The sequence below is a fragment of the Ammodytes marinus genome, assembly GCF_949987685.1.
Source record: "Ammodytes marinus genome assembly, chromosome: 12".
NCBI classification, from domain to species: domain Eukaryota; kingdom Metazoa; phylum Chordata; class Actinopteri; order Uranoscopiformes; family Ammodytidae; genus Ammodytes; species Ammodytes marinus.
In genome coordinates this window covers 20,070,399-20,092,560 of record NC_137216.1, presented here as the reverse complement: position 1 = coordinate 20,092,560, position 22,162 = coordinate 20,070,399, and the positions used below count along the sequence as shown (strand labels likewise).

The window sequence follows — 22,162 nt, the reverse complement described above, 5'->3', positions numbered from 1 at the left end:
GCACGCACACACACACACACAGTGCAAACCCTGGACAAAGTATTGTGTTGTATGGGCTTTATTGGCATACATACTTATTCCTTACAGTCTCTGCACGTTTAGTGGAGTATTTAGCTTAGTAATGCAACTATCACACAGACGTGTTTCAGGGATAGTTTACTGCTAAACTTCAGCAAAGCACACTCATTCTTGCTATCCCACGTGGCACGATAGCCTTTGTGCATGCAAGGTTAGAGACCAATACTGTTTGCAGGTCTAAGGCACTGATTTTTATTGTCAAACCTCCCAATTAAGATACAGGATTTAAACAAATAAACATTTAAAAAAACAAACTACTCTCAGCATAACACTTTAACAACACACACACACACACACACACACACACACACACACACACACACACACACACACACACACAAACAAACACACAAGTTAAATGCACCCAGTTATGCGTCTAAGCTACTTTAGCTGTCAACGAGGCTAGTCATTCTGTTAGAGTGATTTTGAAAGCACAGGTATAGTGTTGTTGCTGGGTCCAGAGTAACATTTTACCCGGATAATTTTGTACATTATTCAAACACTTCATCAAGACTTTGGTTTCAGTTTTCACCATGCTATATTCAGATCAGGTCTCACCTGCGTGAAGCACCGCTGCTCCGTGCTGAAAAGCTGGACCACTATGTTGTTGTCTCCAAAATGTCAGACACAGACAGAACCAAAAAAGCACCAGAGAGACTTTCCTGAGCATAACACGGGAACAAGACGATTTCCTACTCAAGCCAATAACATAGCGTACATAGAAGCAAACTTTTTTTCAGCAAAAGTATTAGTTAAGTAGTTAAAAAAAATTAGGCTTGTGATAAACTACAGCCTATGAAAGCTCGAGAGAAGAGAAGTGCATTGGTCAAATAGTGGCCTACTGTAGCAGTTCTAAATGGCAACAAAATCAAAATCCCCAGTATCTTTACGCTCTTATCCCAAACTGCTGACTATAAAGGGAGAGTGGAGTAACACGCTACACCAGGTGTCAAGTAGTTATCTGTTCTCCGACACCTCTCTGATTTCAACAGGTGGCTTCTCCAAGCTCCTAACCTCACTAACCCATCAAACATTGACTTCCATATTCCCAAACAGTGACAACTTGACAATTTTTTTTCTCCACAATAACTGTAAAAATATAAAGATAGTAGTGAAAAAGCCCCAGGGCGTTTAGAGAGGCGCAGTTATACAATCAAATATGACAGTACTGAACACAAGGGAATCCTATAATACTCCTTGATTGCCCTGAATCTAACAAACGTCAACACAAAACACTTAAACATTGTAAAAAATAAATGTATAATAATTAACAAAGCAGGGAAACATAAAAGAATCAGTTCAATAACAACCCATGGCCGCAAGGTGAGTCAAGTATGGAGGAAGGGTGATGACGTGCATCCTCTCCTTCATTGCGTCCTTATTTAGGCGTCCTTTGTGCTGCTCTTCATCTTCTCCACTGTTTCCTGTATTCAAAAACGATGGAAGGAGTTAACATAGGTGTTAATATATTTGTATAAGCATCTCTAACATCTTGCAAGTCCATATACTGCTTTTATCACCATTTTAAAGCAACTTTGTGTTTAGAAGCAACAACCTCATTACTGAAACTCATACACTACCACTGGTTAAAACAACCTTGTACCCACATAGCCACATTTGTTTACAGCGGCACTGTAAGCTGCCCTTCTGAGTACATGACCTTGCTGACTCAGCCATGGCCTCAAGCCAGAGCCCTAGTCCTATAAACCTTGTGAGCCCCATGCACTCATACGCATATTAGCAAACATTTCATAAAGGGCTGTCAAATTAACGCGTTAATTTAGATTAATTAATCACAGAAAAATGTACGCGATTAAAAAAATTAACGCAGATTAATCGCACTTCTATATTGCCCTTTGACCCGGTGCATAAGAGGTGAGACGATAGCGGAGCTGCACCTGTAGCTTGCTGACACGGCCCGCATGGGATTAAAGAGTAAAGAAAGAAGCAGGGGAAAGGGGCGAGGGCTCTATGGATGTGTTATGGGCTGCTCCGGGCACATAAGCATGAAGGTAGGAATACGTCTTATGTTATTCTCCGCAGTGTCTGTGCATTATTGATTTAGTGGGTGCCTAATTAACAAGTAGGTTCAAAACAGTATCTCTCAATCTTCCTCCGTGTCTCACTTTTGTTTGCTAGCTGCGATCGACACCCGCCCCCTCTCACTCTTCTTTTTTCCTCCTTTGTGTGTGTGTGTGTGTGTCTGTGTGTGTCAATATTTTTGGCTATGAGTAGGACGGTGAATGAATCGGCATAGGCTATGCGCACTGCACCTGTGGCAGTGCAGCGTTGCCTGTTGTGGGAGATAGACAGTCGTCATTTAGCCTGCTTGTTTTTTTTAAGAGGAGGAGACAGAAGTTACGAGAGACGGGGGGAGAGAGAGAGAGTGTTAAAAGAGATAAGAGAGATAAAAGTGTCATATAAGTATGGGATTAATTTAGATTAATTAATCACAGAGCCTGTAATTAAAAAGATTTTTTTTTTTAATCGCTTGACAGCCCTAATTTCATAATATTCAAGTAAATTGACCAAGTTCCTTTTGTGGCATTTTTAGCAGCAAAGTAGCAGGCTACTTGATATTCACTCTTAGAAATACAATATATCTTGATGATTCTAAATCATCCACACAAATCCTGAGGGGACATTCTCCCCCTTCTACAATCTACTGTATAATGAAAAGTGTCTGTGATTATTTATCTTTTTTTTCCTGCCGTATGACCTCTACTATATTGATGGCCATTTCATAGTTTTATCAAGCTAATTTAGAAAAAAATAATTCTTCAATATATTGTTTCACTTTTCAAGCCAGGAGTCATAAAGCTGCTTATACACTGGCTCCCGCAGCTGGGTTGGTAGTACACAGTCACATAAAAATGTACACCTACCAACTCCTCTGTAAATTGTTTTTGTGCTAGCAGAGCAGTTTGATTTCAAATGGTCTTTGTCCAAAAGCATATTACAAGTAATCAAGGTATGGCTCATATCAGGGATATTTCATGGGCTTACAGGAGTTGAGACTATGACCAACTCATTCTTCAAACTGTTTTGTATAAAGATTCCGGGTTGCCCTTTTGAATACGATTCATTTTGATATTGATATGATTCATTAGATTGATTTATTATCTAGAGTATATTTTCCTCCAGATTGCAGAGACATACCTGGTGCTTGTTCAGCTCAGCCACGCGGAGGTTCCACTCCTCCTCAGTCATCTCTGCTCCAGCATCTGCTGACTCCTCCACAGCTGCTGTTTTGTCTGGACAGATAATGAATGAACACTTTATTCCGGACTCAACGTTCCATATAAAAAGACAATACAAATACATGACAACACAAATTAAAATACATACAAGCATAACATAATAAATAGTCAAAAATGTTTTGCAGGGCAGTTTCCTAAATGTGTGTGATCTCCATTTTTTTGTATCTTACCAGAGCAGGTCATAGCAGTGCAGACCCAGTTGCCACACGCACAAACACAGCGGTTACACTCAACCTGGGTCTCTGCTCCGTCCTCATATGTCTCATCCTCCAAGGCACACTCTGCAAAAAAGATACATGACAAACTATTCAGCCCAGACCTTGGATAATAGACTGTAGCAGAATGATAGTAGAATCAGCATTACACTGTAATTCCTTTCACTGACTTGTCAGCATTTCAAAATGACATATAATTCATTCAGTAGATTAATTTGAAAGTTACATGCCTTTTTGGGACTTTTTGCTTGGTAAGCTTAGTAAAAGTCTGCCAACACCCACGCTGAGCAGAACATAAATATTTATGTCAGGACCTTGAAAGTCCATGGCCAGATGAATCCTGTTTATGTTTAACTAGGAATTTATCAATACAAATACACACATTGTGTGTGTGTGTGTGTGTGTGTGTGTGTGTGTGTGTGTGTGTGTGTGTGTGTGTGTGTGTGTGTGTGTGTGTGTGTGTGTGTGTGTGTGTGTGTGTGTGTGTGTGCAGGCGGGTGTGTCCTTGAGTCTGGTAAATCTCTGTGGGTTCAGTGCTCCTAGTGATTGTTAGTTTTCTCTTCCCTTCCCAGGAACTTTGCTCTAGATACATCGGCATGAAATGACTGAGCGGACTGAAGTGACTTCCAAAAAACTCTAACAGTGTCTCAAATTATTCAGATAAGAGTAACATTTTCCACAGTTTGCTTGGTGTCTGGTTGGCCTGACTGAGCGTGATTTAATGCATCCATTTACTTTATCTACCAGTGTGTAACATGATGCATTATGTCAAAGTATACAAACAATAATCGCTTTAAGCTCACTCTTCTCTGGTGGATTGAAGCCAGGCTTCAAGCAGTTGAGGAACTCATCAAAGCTCAGCTTCCAGTCTGCGTTCTCATCAGAGAGCTCAATGAGGGCGTCAACACACAGGCTCCTGGAAAACACAAACATCCATGCAAACACAGATTACATATACGCTTCTTCATACATACAGTAACATAGAAATTTACAGATAAAAAAGCATACTGTAGAAAATGTTCATTAGTTTAGTGTTTCATTCCACTTAGGCTCTGTGGACAGGTGTTTATTTCGTTGCGGGCCGCCACATGGCCTCAAGTAGAGTTTGCACTGTGTAGATAGGGTTGAGTGCATATCTTAAAATAGCACCACAGCACACAGATATGGATGTGCAGCAGAACGTTTACACTGAGCGTGCCGGGGTAATAAAATAGAGGCTAAATAAAGAATGCAAACAGTAGCCGTTTTACCTCCAGCCACAATCTTGCAGTCGTGCAAAGCCACAAACACACACACTGACCTGAGCAGCTTGTTGCTCTCCTGGTCTGCGTAAGACTGCAACTCTACAACTGAGTCATTTTGCTGGATGAATTTGAGCAGCTCTGAGGAGTCCAGCTGGGCATCACCGTTATCATACGACTGCAGAAACATGAACAGACATGGGAAGGGGAACAGTTAGCACCTTTGTAGAATATGAATCTTGAATATATAAAATAAGACACTGAACTTCTAGACCTGCCTGATACAAACATCAATTCTTCAGGGTTCGCACAATATGTCTTATTTGTGTTAAGTGCACGCGTACTGACAATAATACTCTGAAAGAAATCAGTCATTGTTGCCAAACAAAAAACAAAGTTTCCATGACAATATTAAATTTGACATGGACAGCTAAAGTACTGGCTCTATACGTACAGCATGTATTTCAATTCATATGTCTCCGACTAAACAAAGGCTTTTGGAATTTTGGAGGTTAAGTGGTGCACCTTTGACCCATTATATGACTGTGTGTGTGATGTTGAAACCCCCTTAAAAACGTATATGGCCTGTTTTCCTGTTGACCAGACCAGACAATTAAAAACAGTTGTTGTTTAAAGGTGTTTAAACAAACCGTTCAAAGGACCATCTGCTCTTGTCGCTGAATGTCATTCATGTCAGTCTACATAGTGGCAGGGGTATCCCTCTACAGAGCTCCTCATTAAACTTTATTATAACCATCAGTTGACACGATTGAAGGGCATGTCACATGAATAATTAGACAGAGTCTGAGGTAGCTTTAAGGACCAATTCCCATTCTGCACCAACAAACAAAAGACGCCCACCTTGAAGTACTTGTGCAGGATGTCGGAGAAGTTGGAACCCTTGGCAAACCAGCCATCTGGGACTACCTCAGTCTGCAGCCACTGGATCACTCGGCCCCTCAGCTCATTGCGGTCAGCAGCATAGCATACCACTGCAGGGAGTCGGGGATTATTATTAATATTGCATATTTAATAGCCAACTATTAATACCAGACCTAACCTTGACCCTGAACCATAACCTGAATTTAAAAAAAAACTGAATATGTGTTTGACGTGAATACAAATAAAAACACTTCACTTGCATAATTCTCATCTGACTAGAATTGTTAACACTTTGAATCCTCAGAACACACATGTTTACTGTATATACGTATATTTATATACCAGTATATATTTATATTGTATGCAGTACTGCCAAGCATGCATGCACACACCACACACACACACGAAAAACTCACCTGGACTGGCAGCAGCTTGCTCTGTTTTCTTTGCTACAGGTAATATAAAAGAAGAGAAAGAACATAACATTTGAGGTTAGAAAAAAAGATAAACAGATTAAGAAATAAATAAATGCTGATCACTTAGAGGAATAAGTGACGTAACCGTCTACCCTGACTACCTTCTCTGCCACAGCGCCGATCAATGTTCAAGTGGGGGGGGGGGACACTAAAGAGTGTGACATCTTCAAGTGTGAGCAGTGAAAGTTCACTCAAGATAAGATACTTATATTAGATACATCAAAACATAAATCCAAGGCCAGGAGAGTTGGATGTAACGATAGCTTGTCTGATTGCGGTGGCGTGTTGGTTGCCTTATATGGTCGGCTGTCAACCCAGTCACCTCACCCTATCAGTTCCTTAAATGTGGGTGAGCACAGAGCTTACACAATAATCACATCAACTAACTCCATACAGTATTATCAGCACTTGCACCATTTGTGAAGTGAGCCATATCCCATCCCACTTAAAGGGTGCAAAAATTACAATGTTTTTCTGTAAATTAAAGTAGTCAAATAGAGACATTTTAACATTTCCATTTGTGTGACAGCTGGGTGAACACCATCTGCTGTGTAGTGTAATTGAGAGTTCCAAAAAAGCAACTAATGGACTAATGTGGCGAGATTGTCACATTTTGTGTTGTGGCGCCATGTGCTCTTACCCTGGCAGTGTCCATCGTGGGCCACTTGGATCTTCAAACCGGTCAGACAGGCATCCCTGTGAAGTTCACAGTGGTTCCTGTACGTCTTACCATTGCTGCCACACACTGACCTCTTGTGGGGTTTACAGCTCTGGAAAAGAGAGAGGAAAGACATGACCATGAAGTGGTATCCAGGGAGGGGGTGCTGGAATTTAAATCTCTCTATTCCTACTCCATGTGTGTGTGAGTATTATTGACACACACCCAGCAACACACTCACCTCTATACACAGACAGCTGGGCTCCCCCTTCTCGTTCACGGCACACTCTCTTCCGGCCCCGCAAAACACATTGGCACACACTTTGCTCTTGCTCTGCAGCTCCTGAAATAAAGGAAAGACATTATTGGCACTTAGGAATACTACATGTCTACAGGTTTCACTCACAGGGCGGCGCTGTTGCTCTATGACAGTAACACTGCACATTTAAAAGCACTGTAGGAGTGTTCACATGCACAATTCAACACAAAGCCATCCAGTTCATCTTTATGGCATGCACCCTCTAGGTGGCGCTACATCACCAACATGATAAATCAAGCAGCCATAACGAATGGCTGTAACTTTCAGGTCTTGGCTCTGACTGACTTGATATGTTGCACATTTCCTGCCTGTACAAAGTGGTTATTGTCCTGATCACTGTGGAGTTTTGTTTCAGATAGATATTGTCATGTTAGTTACTGCCTCATCCTTTTTCTTTAACACACAGAGTTCATGTTAAAGTGGTCTGCAGTTTGACTGAGGTGTCTGCTGACCTACTTGTGTTTCCCAGTACATTTCCATATTAACTACGGTCAGACTCGGATCAAGAAATGACAGCTGACCGTACAAAAGTTCAGAAAAGAATTTCAACTATTTCTGTTACGGTTTAACTGTATTTTCTACTACATTTAGCCCGTCTCGGTTTTCCCTATAGACACTTTCATGGCTGTGATTCTTAATCCTTTGTTTGTGTGTTGAAGCAAATTGCCAATAGACTTGCCAAAAAGTGAGTTCACTAGAGCTGCAAACCGACCAATCACGAGATGCCAAGCGGAGCTCCAAGAGCCGCTTTATGACCCTCGTTACCTCCTCCTCTGCCTATCTGTGTGTCTTTGTGTATATATGTGTGTGTGTGTGTGTGTGTGTGTGTGTGTGTGTGTGTGTGTGTGTGTGTTTGTGCACAGGGTGTTTCCACATCTGGAGTCTGGGCTGTGTTTTCCTTAGGGCCCATTCCCATGCTATGTGAAAGCTTTCCCTCCTCCCTGTTTCTCCAGACTCCCCTCCTCCTCTTGTAAGCCGCTGTTTCCTGTAAGAGCGAGACATAAACTTGGCCTCTGTGTGTGCGTGACTGCACGTGAGCGGGGAGTCCGGGGTCTGGTATGTAGGTTGAAATCAAGTTGGAATCTTGTTGTGACTAAACTCATAATACTCTCAAAATGAATGGATATAACAAGATGGATACAAGGACGTGGAAGGGGAGGGGGGGGGGGGCAGTCACATGCAAGGCTTAGCAGTATAGTAGCTTTAACCCTGAAGTGGTGGAGGAGAAGGGTTTTAGGGATTTGGTTCATTTCTGTACAGAAATACGCACATATGAATATATATACACACACACACACACACACACACACACAATCTCGCACTCCAAAGTTGAGGTCATCGAAAATCTTCAAAGCACATCCCTGGGGCTTTGAGGATGTTGGACAATTCAGTTTGTTACAGTATAAAATACAGATGGGCTGGAAGCCTGTTGAAACCTGTAATAACCTCCAAAGGAACATGAATAATGGATGGGCTCCTAAGATGAAACTGGTATTTGTTGAGCTCTGTCTGTCCATCTCTCTCGCTCTCTCTCGCTCCAAGTTTATCCAGCAGAAGAGCCTTGACATTTAGCTAATGAACACAGAGGCACAAAGCTCTCTCTCTCTCTCTCTCTCTCTTTCTCTCTCTCTTTTTCTTTTTTTTAAGCTGATTCTAGCAGTTGGTTGCCATGGTGAGAGCATGTACAGGCTCCTGTTGTGACAAGATCACAGAAGTGTCAATCAAAAGAGACAAAATGCAACCAGGCCCCGTAATGACATCATAGCAGACTGTGTTGTTCAGATGGTGTGTGATTGACACATACACAAAACAATGGTCAAAGCCAATGTAATGTCACTGAAGCTTTACTTTACAGAGAAGGGTTTTTTTCTTTGTTTACCATTTAATAGTACCAGACCCCTGTTTCCAGTCTTTATGCTAAGCTATAAGCTAATTGACTGCTAGGGATGGCTTAAGATAACCTTAAAGCCATGAGTGGTAATATTCTCCTCTAACTCCTGATAAGAATGAATAAACGTATTACGTTGACGTACTTTCAAAAGTTTCACCATTACATCAGTTATCATTGTTTAATGTTGTGCCATCGACCGACTACTGTGTACCTCAAGTAAGAATGGCGTACGGTAATAAGAAATCTGGTTGTGTTTCTTTTTAACAAGCGGACCTCACTATAAAAGGAATACTTTGTGAATTTTCAACACACTCATTGACTAAATCAACATCCGAGCAGTCATAAGAGAGAAAAAAAGGTACAAACTCAGCAAAAGGAATCACACGCACTGTGGGTGGCCTACTTCGATGACATCAAGTTGTCATTGGTGCTTCATTTTCCTTCTCTCCCGTTTAGAGCCAATGACAGAAGCCGGAGCTCTGATAAGTGACTGATGAATAATAACAGATTAAGCTGAGCCCTTCATACAGAAAGTTGCCTCAGGCACACAGAATACAAGCCCATTTCACAGCTCATTTTCACCGACTCATAGCCTTCTTCTTCCATTTTATTTTCTGTTTAATTCTTTTTTTTTGTCTTTTGTCAGGAGGGTTCAAATTATTTAAAGGTTTTAAGAAGATTAAAAGATTATAGCGATATCTCCCAAAGCCCTCAGTGCATACTTCTTCTATGTCTTCCTATGGTGCTTTTCAAACACACGTCCAGTCGGTGTACTTTAATTTCTCACCCACTGTGATTCTCTCTGTATTGTCTTAATTCCCAGTGCCGTGCCTGTATATGGCAAGCAAGACACATGCCAGTGAGCCGAGACCAGGTTTGCAGAGCTAGGTGGAACTCTGGAGTGAGCATACAAGCTGAGACGAACAATAAGAGGAGGAAGCTGTTTAGAGATCCTGACTATTCAGAAACAGGTGAAGAGATGGTCAAGGCTAGGTTGCTCTCAAGTGTCCATTTCTCCCCTGCAACCAGTTGATTGGCACAATGAGGCAGACTGGAATTAAAGGGCATTGTATTCTGACTAGTAGCAGTGCAACAGCAGCAAGGCACACACACACACACATCTAAAATATCTATGTGCATGTCTCTCCTTATCTTATATATCCACAGATGCACAACAGAATGAGTGATGGAGCAATCCGCCTTTAACTGCATGTTTTGTGTGTAATGCATGCATGCTTGTGGCTATCTCTGAGATGTTCAATTGATCTAGCAGGCCAATCAATGCTTCTCTCCAGTGGGTGTCACTTTACAGCGTGAATCCATTCCCACACTGCACCCTGCCCCTCATTAACACATTGATTTTCAGATTGTAAACACCGAGCCAGGGATGTGCTTACACTAATAAACAGCAAAATGAACGTTACTGTAAAAATGTAACATGTAGTATGCATCACATACTGAATTCCGTTCACAAACTCTACGACATTAGGGCTTTCTGTAGTGATCAAGATCAGTTTAATCAACTTGATCAGTTTATTTATGCAATCTAATCCCAACCCAGCATGAAGTCCTTGGCATATACGGTATCCTGAGCTTTACTTGAGACTATGTTAAGAGATATGCTAATTCAGCACTATGCTCACTGTGGAGGTTGTACTTTTTCAGTGCTTGAATTGTAACGATGAAAACTTGATGGGGATATGAGTTTAATGTACATGGGTTTTGTTGCAAGGTGAAGCTGTACTGGATGTATTTGATGCAGCTAAATGTAAATAGTTGGCACCTCAGAGTAAAAGAAACAAACGTTTGACTAAAACATGTTCTCTTTCCTCCCTGAGGCACAGTGAGCCTGTTGAGTGTTTTCATGAATAAAATATTTTGGTATTTTGACTATTTTAATTATTTTTTATTTTCTTGTTTTCATTTTGTTTCTTTCCACTCAGGTTTGAATAAAAAACAATGATCTAACTGGAATCAAGTTACTGTTTTAATTGTATTCTACTGGAAAAATTATTATTTTTTTTTTTTTAAATTAAAACAATCTACAAATTGCTCAGATGTTTTAGTTGGCAACTCTCCCTCCAAAAACCCAGTTGCTCATCAAATGTGTTTTATATGAAGGAAATTCATTAGGGAGCAATAATAGTGACACTAACATGAACAGATGAGGTAGTCAAGTCAAGGCATCAGTCTGTCTCCTTTTTAAGCTCCCGTTTATAAAGAGCAGAACTCACACCATTTGACTGTACTATTATACCATAAACTATTATGGTATGGCATATGAAAGTATGAGGGTTTTCATTTGAAATTTTGGAAAACATACATATTCACGATCAACACCGCTCTGCCATGTACAGTATCTATCTTCCTTTATATTGTGCAGACATGACACAATGGCAATGTTCTCATCTAACTCACAAAAATGTTGACCTATCCCTTTAACTGTGTGCAGTTTGTCCAGAGTACATGTATAAACCTCATGTAGCTGAATCTGATGGAGTTATGTGTACTGTTACTGTTACTGTACCTACAGAGCAACAGGAAGTCTCAGACTTGACAGATGGACAGACAAATGTGAGCACAGCGAGGAAACTTCACCCTCACAACCCTAAATATGCAACTCAGTGGTTTACCGGGCATGTTTTTCTAATTACACCGGGGTTGAATAACGGGGTAAAAAGATGTGAAGGTGAGGGCTGTGGACAGGAGACAGAGTCGGGAGGCAGGGGGCTGCATTCCTGAGCTGTGTTGTGCCTCAGCTGGGGTCTGACAGAGTTCGTCTTGAGCCCAAAATCTCCTCAGTATCTAGGTCAGAGAGTTGCCCCCTGCCCCCCCCCCCCCCTCCTCTCCAGCACTTCCTGCTTTCCCCTCTGTGTTGTCTCTCCAGCTCTAGATTGTCAGCTTCATGCGATGTGGACTCAAGCCAGGAGCGGGAAAAAAAGGGGACAGGGAGGGCATGAAGAACGCCCCTACTCACAACTCTTTTCCGTCTAACCGGGGCCTTACCAGAAGAGAAGTAGACCCAAAGAAGATTGAGAAAACCACTCTTTTACACCACACACTCTGCACTGTTTGTAACTGTGAAGTTTCCTTTAAGGAATTTATGTCACAGAGGAGACACGTGACAGACTTTCATCAGCTCCAGTTATTTTTTTAAATCATTACAGAAAGCTGTGGCATTTGCCCTGAATAATTTAAAGTGCCTCAATTCTCATATCTCTTCTATTTTTTCTTCTCTCTGATTATACTCCAACTGCATCTGCATACATTTAGAAATCCAGCTCAGTCTCATTTCTTCTTTCTTTACTTGACAGCTTCTTGAGATCAGACATATACAGTCAAGCCCCCGTGGAGAAACCCACATTCAACACCCCAAAAATGACATAACGCGACTGACATTCTTCCGGATGAGATGCCTAGGCAGTATGTTTCGAGGGCTTTTTTTTTGCGAAGAATTAGCTGATAGTGGAACTGAAAGGATGTGTCCTTGGAATAATGAGGCCAAAGTAAGACTAATTTGCGCAGGTTCTAAAGATATGAGCACTTTGGAAGAGCTCTAGGGGTGGTCTCAAACACTTTCCATGGAGGAAAGGGAGGGTGGGGGGGCAGGTCTGAGATTAAAAACTGCAGAAACAAAAGGGACCCTCAGTAATGACCGGTTTTTACAACGATCGGCTTGTTATTCTTCTCCCTGTGCCTTATCCAGTGTGAAAGGAATGCACCAACGGACGGGATGATGTCATCACCGTCTGCAGCCTCTTACTTTACACCCACCAGCCCCTGTTGTTCAAGAGCTGAGATGGAACCACGTCCTGACATAAAGAAGAAGAAGAAGAAGAAGAAGAAGAAGAAGAAGAAGAAGAAGAAGAAGAAGAAGAAGAAGAAGAAGAAGAAGAAGAAGAAGAAGAAGAAGAAGAAGAAGAAGACGTAGAAGAAGAAGAAGAAACTAAATAAAGGCAGACAGAAAGGAACAAAGGAAAAGGGAGAAAGAAAAACACAGAGAAAAGTAAGAGGGAGAGAGAGAGAGAGAAAGGCTAAAGAAAAGCAGGAAATAAGTTACAGTTTGGGCAGAGCCACATCTGCTAGCAGTTAAAAAGTCACCGGATAACATAAAATGCTATGAACATAGCCCCCTCCCTTTGCCCCCGCCCTCCTCTGCTGTACACCCTGTTGACACGCTGTTGGGACAAAAGAGTCCCCAGTCCCCTACCACCACCTGACCCAGGTCAATCCAACACACAACCACACCACCTTTATCAGTCCAATCCTTTTATCTACATTTGCCTCTCATCATACTTCCCTATGAAAAGTAGCAATGCATTTCAGACAATATGTCTTTGTGTCTGTCTTCTATTCTTGATCCAATAATCTTACCTCATTTCACACCAAATTCCTTTGCTCTCTTTTTACTCTCCATCTGCATTGCCACCCCCCACCCCCTTGCTGTCCCACCTCCCTGCTCTGTTCTGGGCATTTTTCCACAGCTATAAGGAGAGAGGGCTCATGCTAGGCTCAGGCCAGAGGAATGAGTACATCATCCCCTGTCCTGTTCTTCTCTCTCTCTCTCTCTCTCTCTCTCTCTCTCTCTCTCTCTCTCTCTCTCTCTCTCTCTGAGGCCAGTATTGGGGCTAACAGTGTGAATATGTTTATAGAAGGAAAAAGGCATTTTTACACAGACCGCAGCACGAGTTGAATGTGTGCCGCCATTTGTGTCACCCCTCAATTGGTCTCTCGAGGATAAATAAAAGTTAAATGAAAATGAAATGAAATTTAAAAACCTGTTTTAAGACCTCATCCTTTATCGCTGTCATGCAGTCGGAAGGGACAGAGATCTGAACAACTTAATCTGTATCTTATTTTACCCCACAGTTCATAGAAAACCAGATTTCTCGTGGCACAGCTAGTTAAACTTTGATAAACAAACATGATAAGACTGGCTGCTGCTTCTCCAGCATGAGGGTCTGTTGCTTTTTCTCTACCATAAACTCAATATACAGTATATATAAGTTTTGGAAAAACAAAGGGCTATTTGAAGATGCCACCTTGGGCTTTGGCAAGTGGGAAATAAATAACTAACCCTAACCCTAACCCATTTATATAAAAAAAAAATCAAGAAAATAATCAGCAGATTCACAGACTATGATATTTTTTGCAACTATTGATCATACTATGATTATTAAATTGTGGTACTCCTACCTTCAATTGTGGCCCTTTGTGTTAATTCAATATATTCTTATACACTTTCTTATAACCTAAGTTCAAGAATGATACTTAAGCCAGTTGTTTTCCTTAAAGAAGGACTGTGATTTGTGTTAACTTGTAGCAAGTGGACCTCTGAGCTTTGAGATTATTGTGTTACATATATTGTTCCAAAAGGTCAGGGATAAAATGAAATTGAAATTAATAAAATAGTTTGAAGAGCAAAGTTTGCTACCTCAATGCAGTAAACAGTTTTACTTTTCCACAGAGGACCTGATGATTTATCTTTTTTTTACCAACAGTGTTTGTTACGGTGATGTATTGCAGTGTTTACTTCTGAGTACTTCTTCCACCAATATCAAAAACTACAAAAAAAAAGCAGCAAATCGGCACAATTTGGAGGTTCAAACTTTGAAATAGTTATTTTTGCAGCTTGCAGCTTTTTGGTTATAACAAAAGTACCTGCCTTGGTAGATGATGACTCTTTACCTTAAACCTCTGCTTTCATAGAACATTAAAATTGTTTACATAAACCAGTTTGGAGTCAAAACTGTGTAAATGAGCATTAGTCAAGGCTTAACCACCGGTTAATGGTGGTAGAATTCAACAATGACATTCGGACAGAACAGCGCCAGCGATTTAATCATCCAGCAGTGAAACGCTTCTTCTTTTTTAGTGGCGAACATTTTCAGATGCAGGGCCTGATTTCACGGTGCGTCCTCTACACAGGCTCCTCCAGTTTTTTTTCTTTTGGGATAATCCATCTTATCAGGAAACAGTTCCTCAACTGGAGTAAAGCAGCGGTGTCCTTGGAATTCCAACAGTTCATTAACATGTCACAAACAATGAAATACATGTATTGCCTTGGACTGTGTGCCAATAAGAGTACAAACAATGTGAAATTGCCACTCTTTATAACCTGGCATCATCCTCTTTTCCTGAGTGAACTGATTCGAGCCGTGCCACCACCTACAGTTTCTGCATGTGTAACCTTTAGTATATGCATGAGTATGTTATTAGTTATCTGTTACTCACAAACCCTTTGAGTAGACTCTGGTGCTGCTCTTTGTCATTTGTTTGTGTGGGTGTGCTCGTGTTAATTTCCGTGTGTGTGTGGTGCCTTTGAGTGCAGAGTGTAATGATAAGACACCGGTGTACAGCTGGCGCGTTAAATGAGGACTCCTTTTAAGCCAAGCCAAGAGTGAAGAGAACACACTGCAGGGACATGAAACACAGTACACCAACCCCCCCTCCTTTATTTCCATCTCTCCTCCCCATCTCGCTACACGGCCAACTCTTACCTCACCACCAATCTCCCCTGCTATAATTGCATGACTGTGTGTCTCCATCTCCTTTTCTGCTTTACATCACTCTATCTCACCACAGCCCTCCACAGCCCTGCCCTGCTGCACTAGTGGATCCATGACTGGGTGTGGAGCTACAGTAATTAGAGCAGCCTGATACCAGACAGAGGACACAGCGTCCCCCTCATGCTCATGTTCCCTACACCTGGCCGGATATTTTTAGCCCACCTTGAATGAGAGAGAACAGGCATCAACATGGCAATGTGGTGGCTCTGCCTGAGAGAATGGGCCTCAATCAGAGTCTGCCATACACATCCAGGGCCTCAACAGTGGGACTAGCATCTTCTATCTATCTCCACTATAGAGATGGGACCGATCGGGTCTATCAGTATTGTATCGTGTATTGCTGATACGGCCGCAATTCTTAGGATATAGGATTGATTTCACATATCCACGTACTGATCCATATTCCACTTGATCAGGTTAATCCAGGTCTCTTTCGCCACATTCTCTTGTTGTTTCCATACCCTACATATGTTGCATACACAGTTTTTGCACTTTCATTTCAAATATTCAATTTGGAAACCTTGTGAAAGATTTATCAATTTGAAATTGCACCCTCTTTGTTACTAAGTGCTGGGTGGTTGACTACAGATTCATGTAGCCTTACATGCAATACCAACAACAGCAACAATGATAATTATAATTTTGATGAAAAGAGCTCTTTTATCGGAATCAGTATGCATTCTGATAAAAGCCGAAGATCTGCAGATATACAACACCAGGTATAATCAGAATCGGATCGAAACTGAACAAGAAATGGATCGGCTCATCTCTACTTTACACTTAACTTTTGGACAGCTTTACCAGAGAGGAGAGGAGAGGAGAGGAGAGGAGAGGAGAGGAGAGGAGAGGAGAGGAGAGGAGAGGAGAGGAGAGGAGAGGATGTATGGTTGCCTTGTTGTGCTGACCTCCTCCTGACGTGTATTTTTCCAGATTCCACAGCCTGTGCTGATAACTTAATTAGCCACTAGGTCATTCCACCCTGTCAGTGCGGATGACGCAGGATAATACAATAACACAGCATGCCATACAAAAACAGAAATATAAACACCTCTCTCTCTCTCTCTCTCTCTATCTATCTATCCATCCATCCATCCATCCGTATGTATGCAAGTGTGTGCACACATGTCCCCCGAGGCTGCAAACTCTTATGACTTTCACTATGCCTGCATCTTGACCTCTTTTGCATTCGCAAGATGCAAATCTCATTTCCAGCCTGCACACACACATACACACACACACACACACACACACACACACACACACACACACACACTTTTCCAAACGAGTCAGGACGCTTTTCCAGACTGCATTTGTGAGCTGCTTGTCTTCAAAAGCTGTAATTTCTCACCCTGAGAAGCACACAGGCATTGCCCTTCATAATAAATCCAGAGGTGGTGTCCAAATTTTACGTAATACCCTGCTATCGTTCCTGAAAATCAAATACAGCAATTCACACACCAAGAATCCCGCATTTGTATCCACCTTTCCAGCTCTTTTATGCTTTGTACTCATGCAACAGATTTGCTCCAACGTGTTGACCACCCTTAAGACAGCACACTGGAATGCAAGTTCAGGCCCTCTCCAAAAGCCAGTCAACAGGCCATATACTATCAGGGTAATTACCTTTGGAGAATAGATGCCTATTCTAATACTTCCCCATTACACTCAATAGACTCTGCTGTGTGCTCTGTCCTCACCATGTCATACCTCAAACATCACGGCCATACATTCCAATAAAGGAGCAAACAATGGCACAATTTCAAGCTGGCAGGCAAAGGTAGGGGGCGACAGTGGAAGGTCAGCTCACATGATAGACAGTGAGTAATGTTGGCGTGAAGCTATAAAGATAGACTAAAGGCAGCAGACAATTGTTTTATCTTGTGTTTCACATTGGGCGTACATAGCTCTGAGTGTTCTATATATCCTCTAATTAGGCTACAGCTATTGCCCTGTTGTCGGGGTCAACAGAGGAGCCAACACAAAGCCAGGTGTTCAACAGCTGTGTCCGGTGAGTGTGAGGCCATCAATCAATCACCACCTGGTGTTTGTTACCACTTAAGTTCCTAGAAGAATAGTTTGACATGTTGGGAAGGTATGCACATTCGCTTTTTCACCAAGAGTTTTAGATGGGAATGGGAAAAATTGGGGCGATGGTTTCCCCTGTGCCGTCAGACCAGCTGATCCAGCAGCACATTATGTCAGTGTTTACTCAGAGGTTGGGCTACTTAGTGCCACAGCGTGAGACCCATAAGGTGAGTATTCTCACACCCCTCTAGCACACTCACCTCCCCTGAGTACACAGACAATTACATACGCTCCCTGACCAGCCACCCAAACAAGGTGTCCGTGAGCATTTTGCGCCGAAGCCTCCTATACGTCATTGATGAGGATGGGCCACCAAACGCCAAGATATACACAAACAAACACTCCCTTCTTTTCTTTTCACAGCTGTCTGTCACTCTTGTGTCACTCTTGCCTCCTCATGGCAGCTTTGGTTGTGCTGTTGTGGTCCAGCAAGAGTGGGAGTATTGTTTATGCAGGTAAATAAATAAAAAATCATATGAAAAAAATACCTACAAATGTTTATCAAACTATCCTATGTGTGTATAGTAATTTTTCAGATTAAGAATGATGTCCCTGCTGAAGTTAAGTGTCCCATTGGCAATTGAGTTAAACTGTGAGCATGACTGTCTCCACAATGAAGCTCATAATTGCCCATCAATAATGGCATAATTGGTTCTCTTCATGAAGATAACTACTATAACAGGCTTTGGGCTCAGTACAGCCTTGAAAACCCAACGGTGATTGTCTCATTTTCACCACAGCACAGCACCGTGTATTGTTGTTGAGCCTTTCCAGATGTTTTCTAGCTCGCCCGGCGTAGTGAACAAAGCTGCTGTGTTAACGTTTCCCAGCGCGTAAAACTTGCAGAGCGTATACGGCAGCTCTTTAGGTGTCCATTTAAGACCCCTAAAGAGGAGACTTTTCTAGTTTCTGAGGAGAAATGTAAGCCGTCTTTAGCCAAACTTACCTCAGCGTTACACGCAGCCACGGCCAGCAGCAGCAGCACAGCTACACTTGGAGACATCTGGGACACACAAGAAAAGCGAAAAAAGTGAGGATTAGAAGAGAAAAAAGAGGTAAGAAGAGTTCAACATTTTAGATCCGTTTCCACGCCAGCTCCTCGACAGGCAGAGGAAACTTGAAGGGGGAAAACAGCAAATTCTGAGTGTACACCACGTTACCATTTTAGCGAAAAAACGTCTCCGCTCGGTATTCTGCTATGAGAGGGGAGCTGGTCTGGATGTTCTATCGGGACTGAGGCGAGCAGGAGGTCCGGGATTTGGAGAAATCTGAGGAGCGCTGAGGAATTCGTGCCAGTCCGTCAGTCTCTCCTCCTTCCTCTCTCTCACCGCCAATGAAAACGTCTGGAGTCCTGCGAGGACGTTTACAGAGAGGAGGAGAGGAGGGGGAGGGACCCCCATTAAGTGTGTGTGTGTGTGTGTGTGTGTGTGTGTGTGTGTGTGTGTGTGTGTGTGTGTGTGTGTGTGTGTGTGTGTGTGTGTGTGTGTGTGACAATTACCTTCGCCTATAGCTTTCTATTGATTTCTCTCATACGAATACATTTTCAAAATGAGCTGCCTTGATTATGTCATTATAATCCACAGTTAGGCTGTTATACATTCACATCATTCCATATGCCTCCAATGGGTTAGCTATTGCTCATTATTATCATCTAGTGTAGGATTATTGTCCGAATAATATAGCAATCGTATTATCGTGAATTAAAATGATGTATAAAAGCAACCAATGATAAGGTTGATTTCCCCCTGATTAATTAAAGCTGTATCAGTCTATACATTTGATCACTAGGAGGCAGAAGAACTCCAACACCAAGATGCACATCCTCTAGCCTATATGAAGTTGTCATGGTTGAACTTATACAATATTTCTATTTCTAAACACAGACAGCAGACATGCCGCGATATTTCCATAGCTTTGAATTTCTTCTGAAGTCCAACATTCACTTTGCTATCAGGGTTTTCAGCTGCAGCCTTTTTCACCAGCTCGCCATCGACTTTGGCGGCTTAAGATGAAGGTGGTGTATGTGTGTGTGTGTGTGTGTGTGTGTGTGTGTGTGTGTGTGTGTGTGTGTGTGTGTGTGTGTGTGCGTGTGCGTGTGTGTACGTGCGTGCGTGCGTGCGTGCTTGTGCGTGTGTGTGTGTGTGTGTGTGTGTATGTGTGTGTGCGAAAAGGCCAAATTAGACCGTGTACATCCAACATTTGCCTGCTCCTGCAATACTTTATACAACACTAAGTGTGCCAACATCTTCATTAATATCAATTACCAGCTGGAAAACCCTGTAGAATTAAACAGAGCCACTTGTTTTCTAATAATTTACAGTTAAATGTAATACTTATATAGTATGTTCCTAGTTGTACTTGACCATTCAAAGTGCTTTACCCCCAATCCCCCCATTATTCCCCCAGGGATTTATTTATGTTATTTGGCTTCACTAAGACACCACCAATACTGACTTTTTAATTTGGGTTTTAATCAGAAATCTCTCTATCTTTTAAGTTAATAAATGGTAAAGTATGTGTATTACAGATAAAACAGAATCAAAAACCCCAAACCAAGGAAGCGAACTGCAGCCTGGATATAATAAAGAAATACTCCTGCTGTGATGCTCTTCTAGCTTCTGTATGAAACGATGCACTCCTGTATTATAAAGTGTCAGAGAAAGGGCGTCTGTTTGAGATTTACAGTAACACAGCTTTTCTTTTTAAATGTCCTTTTTCCCCAGGACTCGTTTACCATACAAATGGAAATAATATAAACCAAAAGGTCAGGAGGATCAGGCTTGTACTTGTATGGGGTTGTTTCTCAGCCCTCATGCTTCTGATTATTTATGTGTGATATGTGATATTACATAAGCATTTCAGTATTATTACAAACCACCATTGGTGTGCATGCTCCAGTGAGGAGTAATTAAAGAGCGATCAAGAGGGACAGTGTGAGGCAGTGAACACCATGCACCTCACACTGAATTTTTAACAGAAGGGAGAGGATGAATGCATTACTTCTCCACTGCAAGCCATCAATTATATATAACTCCATCCCCTCAGATGGATTCTACCTGTTTAAATAGATGCTGGGATTATTTGACACCCTGGGGCTTTTTTTGGATGAGACTGTGTGTATGCATGCATACGCTTCTGGGTGTGTGTGTGTGTGTGTGTGTGTGTGTGTGTGTGTGTGTGTGTGTGTGTGTGTGTGTGTGTGTGTGTGTGTGTGTGTGTATGTGTGTGTGTGTGTGTGTGTGTGTGTGTGTGTGTGTGTGTGTGTGTGTGTGTGTGTGTGTGAGTGTGTGAGGTGTTTTTCATTCTACCGGCATTGATATTGAATAACAAGCAGTGGAAAACCTACTGAATTCAGTTTTACGTTTTTAAGATGGCTGCATGGGTGTTATCTATATTCCATATTGTCTCACTCATTCAATGACATTTGTTTGCCTTCCTGTTTTGCTGGCATGCAGGAAGCTGTTTGAGAGGAGAAAAAAGGCTTTTTTTGTGCTTTCCATTAGGAGTCGTACAAAAAAGCTTGAACTGTGAGAACAAGTCCACAATGGCAAACTAAATTTAGCATGTTGGTGAAATTACTAAACTGTAGTGTTGACGCTTCCTTTTGACCCAAATGCTAAAACCAGTCCGCCTAGAAATCATGCTCAGGTACCAGGAAACTTTAAAAAAAGTGAACTCTTCAGATTTGTACACATCAAAAGTGTGTTTAAAAGTATTGTTGGGGAGTACAACTGCATCAGCCTGGCGTGACCAGCCTGATCTTGCGCAAGCTTCACATTCGTTTCTCTCCCACAGATCAGTCCGGAATTTCTCCAATCTCCGTGGGAGATCCAGCCCATTCTGAATGAGGTAGGCAGCCATGATTGGTTCATGTAAAGTTGTAAATCTAGCCTCAAGTCAGACCCGTCCTTCTCCACTTTCCATAAGTTAGTGGAAGGAAGTCCCTGGTTTGTTCTTTTAGTCGTTGACGTCAACATGGATCCCCAAATGAGTTTGTGAAATAGGGCTGCTCTCATAAAGCTAGATTCACAACCTCTACTACGTGAACCAATCAGAAGCTTCCTTTCACTATAAGGAATAAACGTTAGGTCTTAACCCTGATTTGCCGTGTCATTTTTGATGGGCATCTCCCCACTTTGATTGGACAAAGGCAGGACTGATTTGCGGGAGAGAAACAAATGTGAAGCTTGCACGAGATCAGGGTGGTTTTGCCAGGCTAGAACTGCGAATATGGGTTGAAGAAAGTGGTCTAAATAATTTTGTGTCTGCAGTAGGGCCCGACCGTCCGATATATAATCGGCCGATTATAGCACATTTCCGAAAAATCGGCAATTTTTTTATTTTTATTCAAGCAATCATGTTGAGTGAGATACATTGCTGCCCCGGAAGTAGCCTACATGCATAACATTAACGTTATAGCCTATTGACAGCAGCAGCAGGTGTGTTGTAATACATTGGATTCATTCCCACTTGACAGTTCCCCCTGAT

General features: G+C 42.0%; 1 protein-coding gene across 1 annotated transcript; it reads right to left on the bottom strand.

Moving 5' to 3' along the window:
* Nucleotides 1–42: 42 nt before the first annotated feature.
* LOC307258098 (follistatin-related protein 1-like) lies at nucleotides 43–18,996 on the bottom strand. Its single transcript, XM_080037504.1, has 11 exons — nucleotides 18,835–18,996; nucleotides 18,621–18,677; nucleotides 7,052–7,153; nucleotides 6,793–6,922; nucleotides 6,093–6,125; nucleotides 5,656–5,786; nucleotides 4,854–4,972; nucleotides 4,357–4,469; nucleotides 3,509–3,619; nucleotides 3,238–3,332; nucleotides 43–1,502 (listed from the first exon to the last, which is right to left on the bottom strand). Exons 1-11 carry the CDS (start codon nucleotides 18,835–18,837, stop codon nucleotides 1,461–1,463), a joined length of 936 nt encoding a protein of 311 aa, XP_079893630.1. The 5' UTR covers nucleotides 18,838–18,996; the 3' UTR covers nucleotides 43–1,460.
* Between the last annotated feature and the right edge of the window lie 3,166 nt (nucleotides 18,997–22,162).

Coding starts and splice junctions, on each gene's coding strand:
- LOC307258098 (XM_080037504.1), bottom strand. Junction 5,787..6,092: donor GCAAGCTGCTGCCAGTCCAG/GTGAGTTTTTCG, acceptor GACTCCCTGCAG/TGGTATGCTATGCTGCTGAC. Junction 4,470..4,853: donor GAGAGCAACAAGCTGCTCAG/GTCAGTGTGTGT, acceptor TGTGTTTTCCAG/GAGCCTGTGTGTTGACGCCC.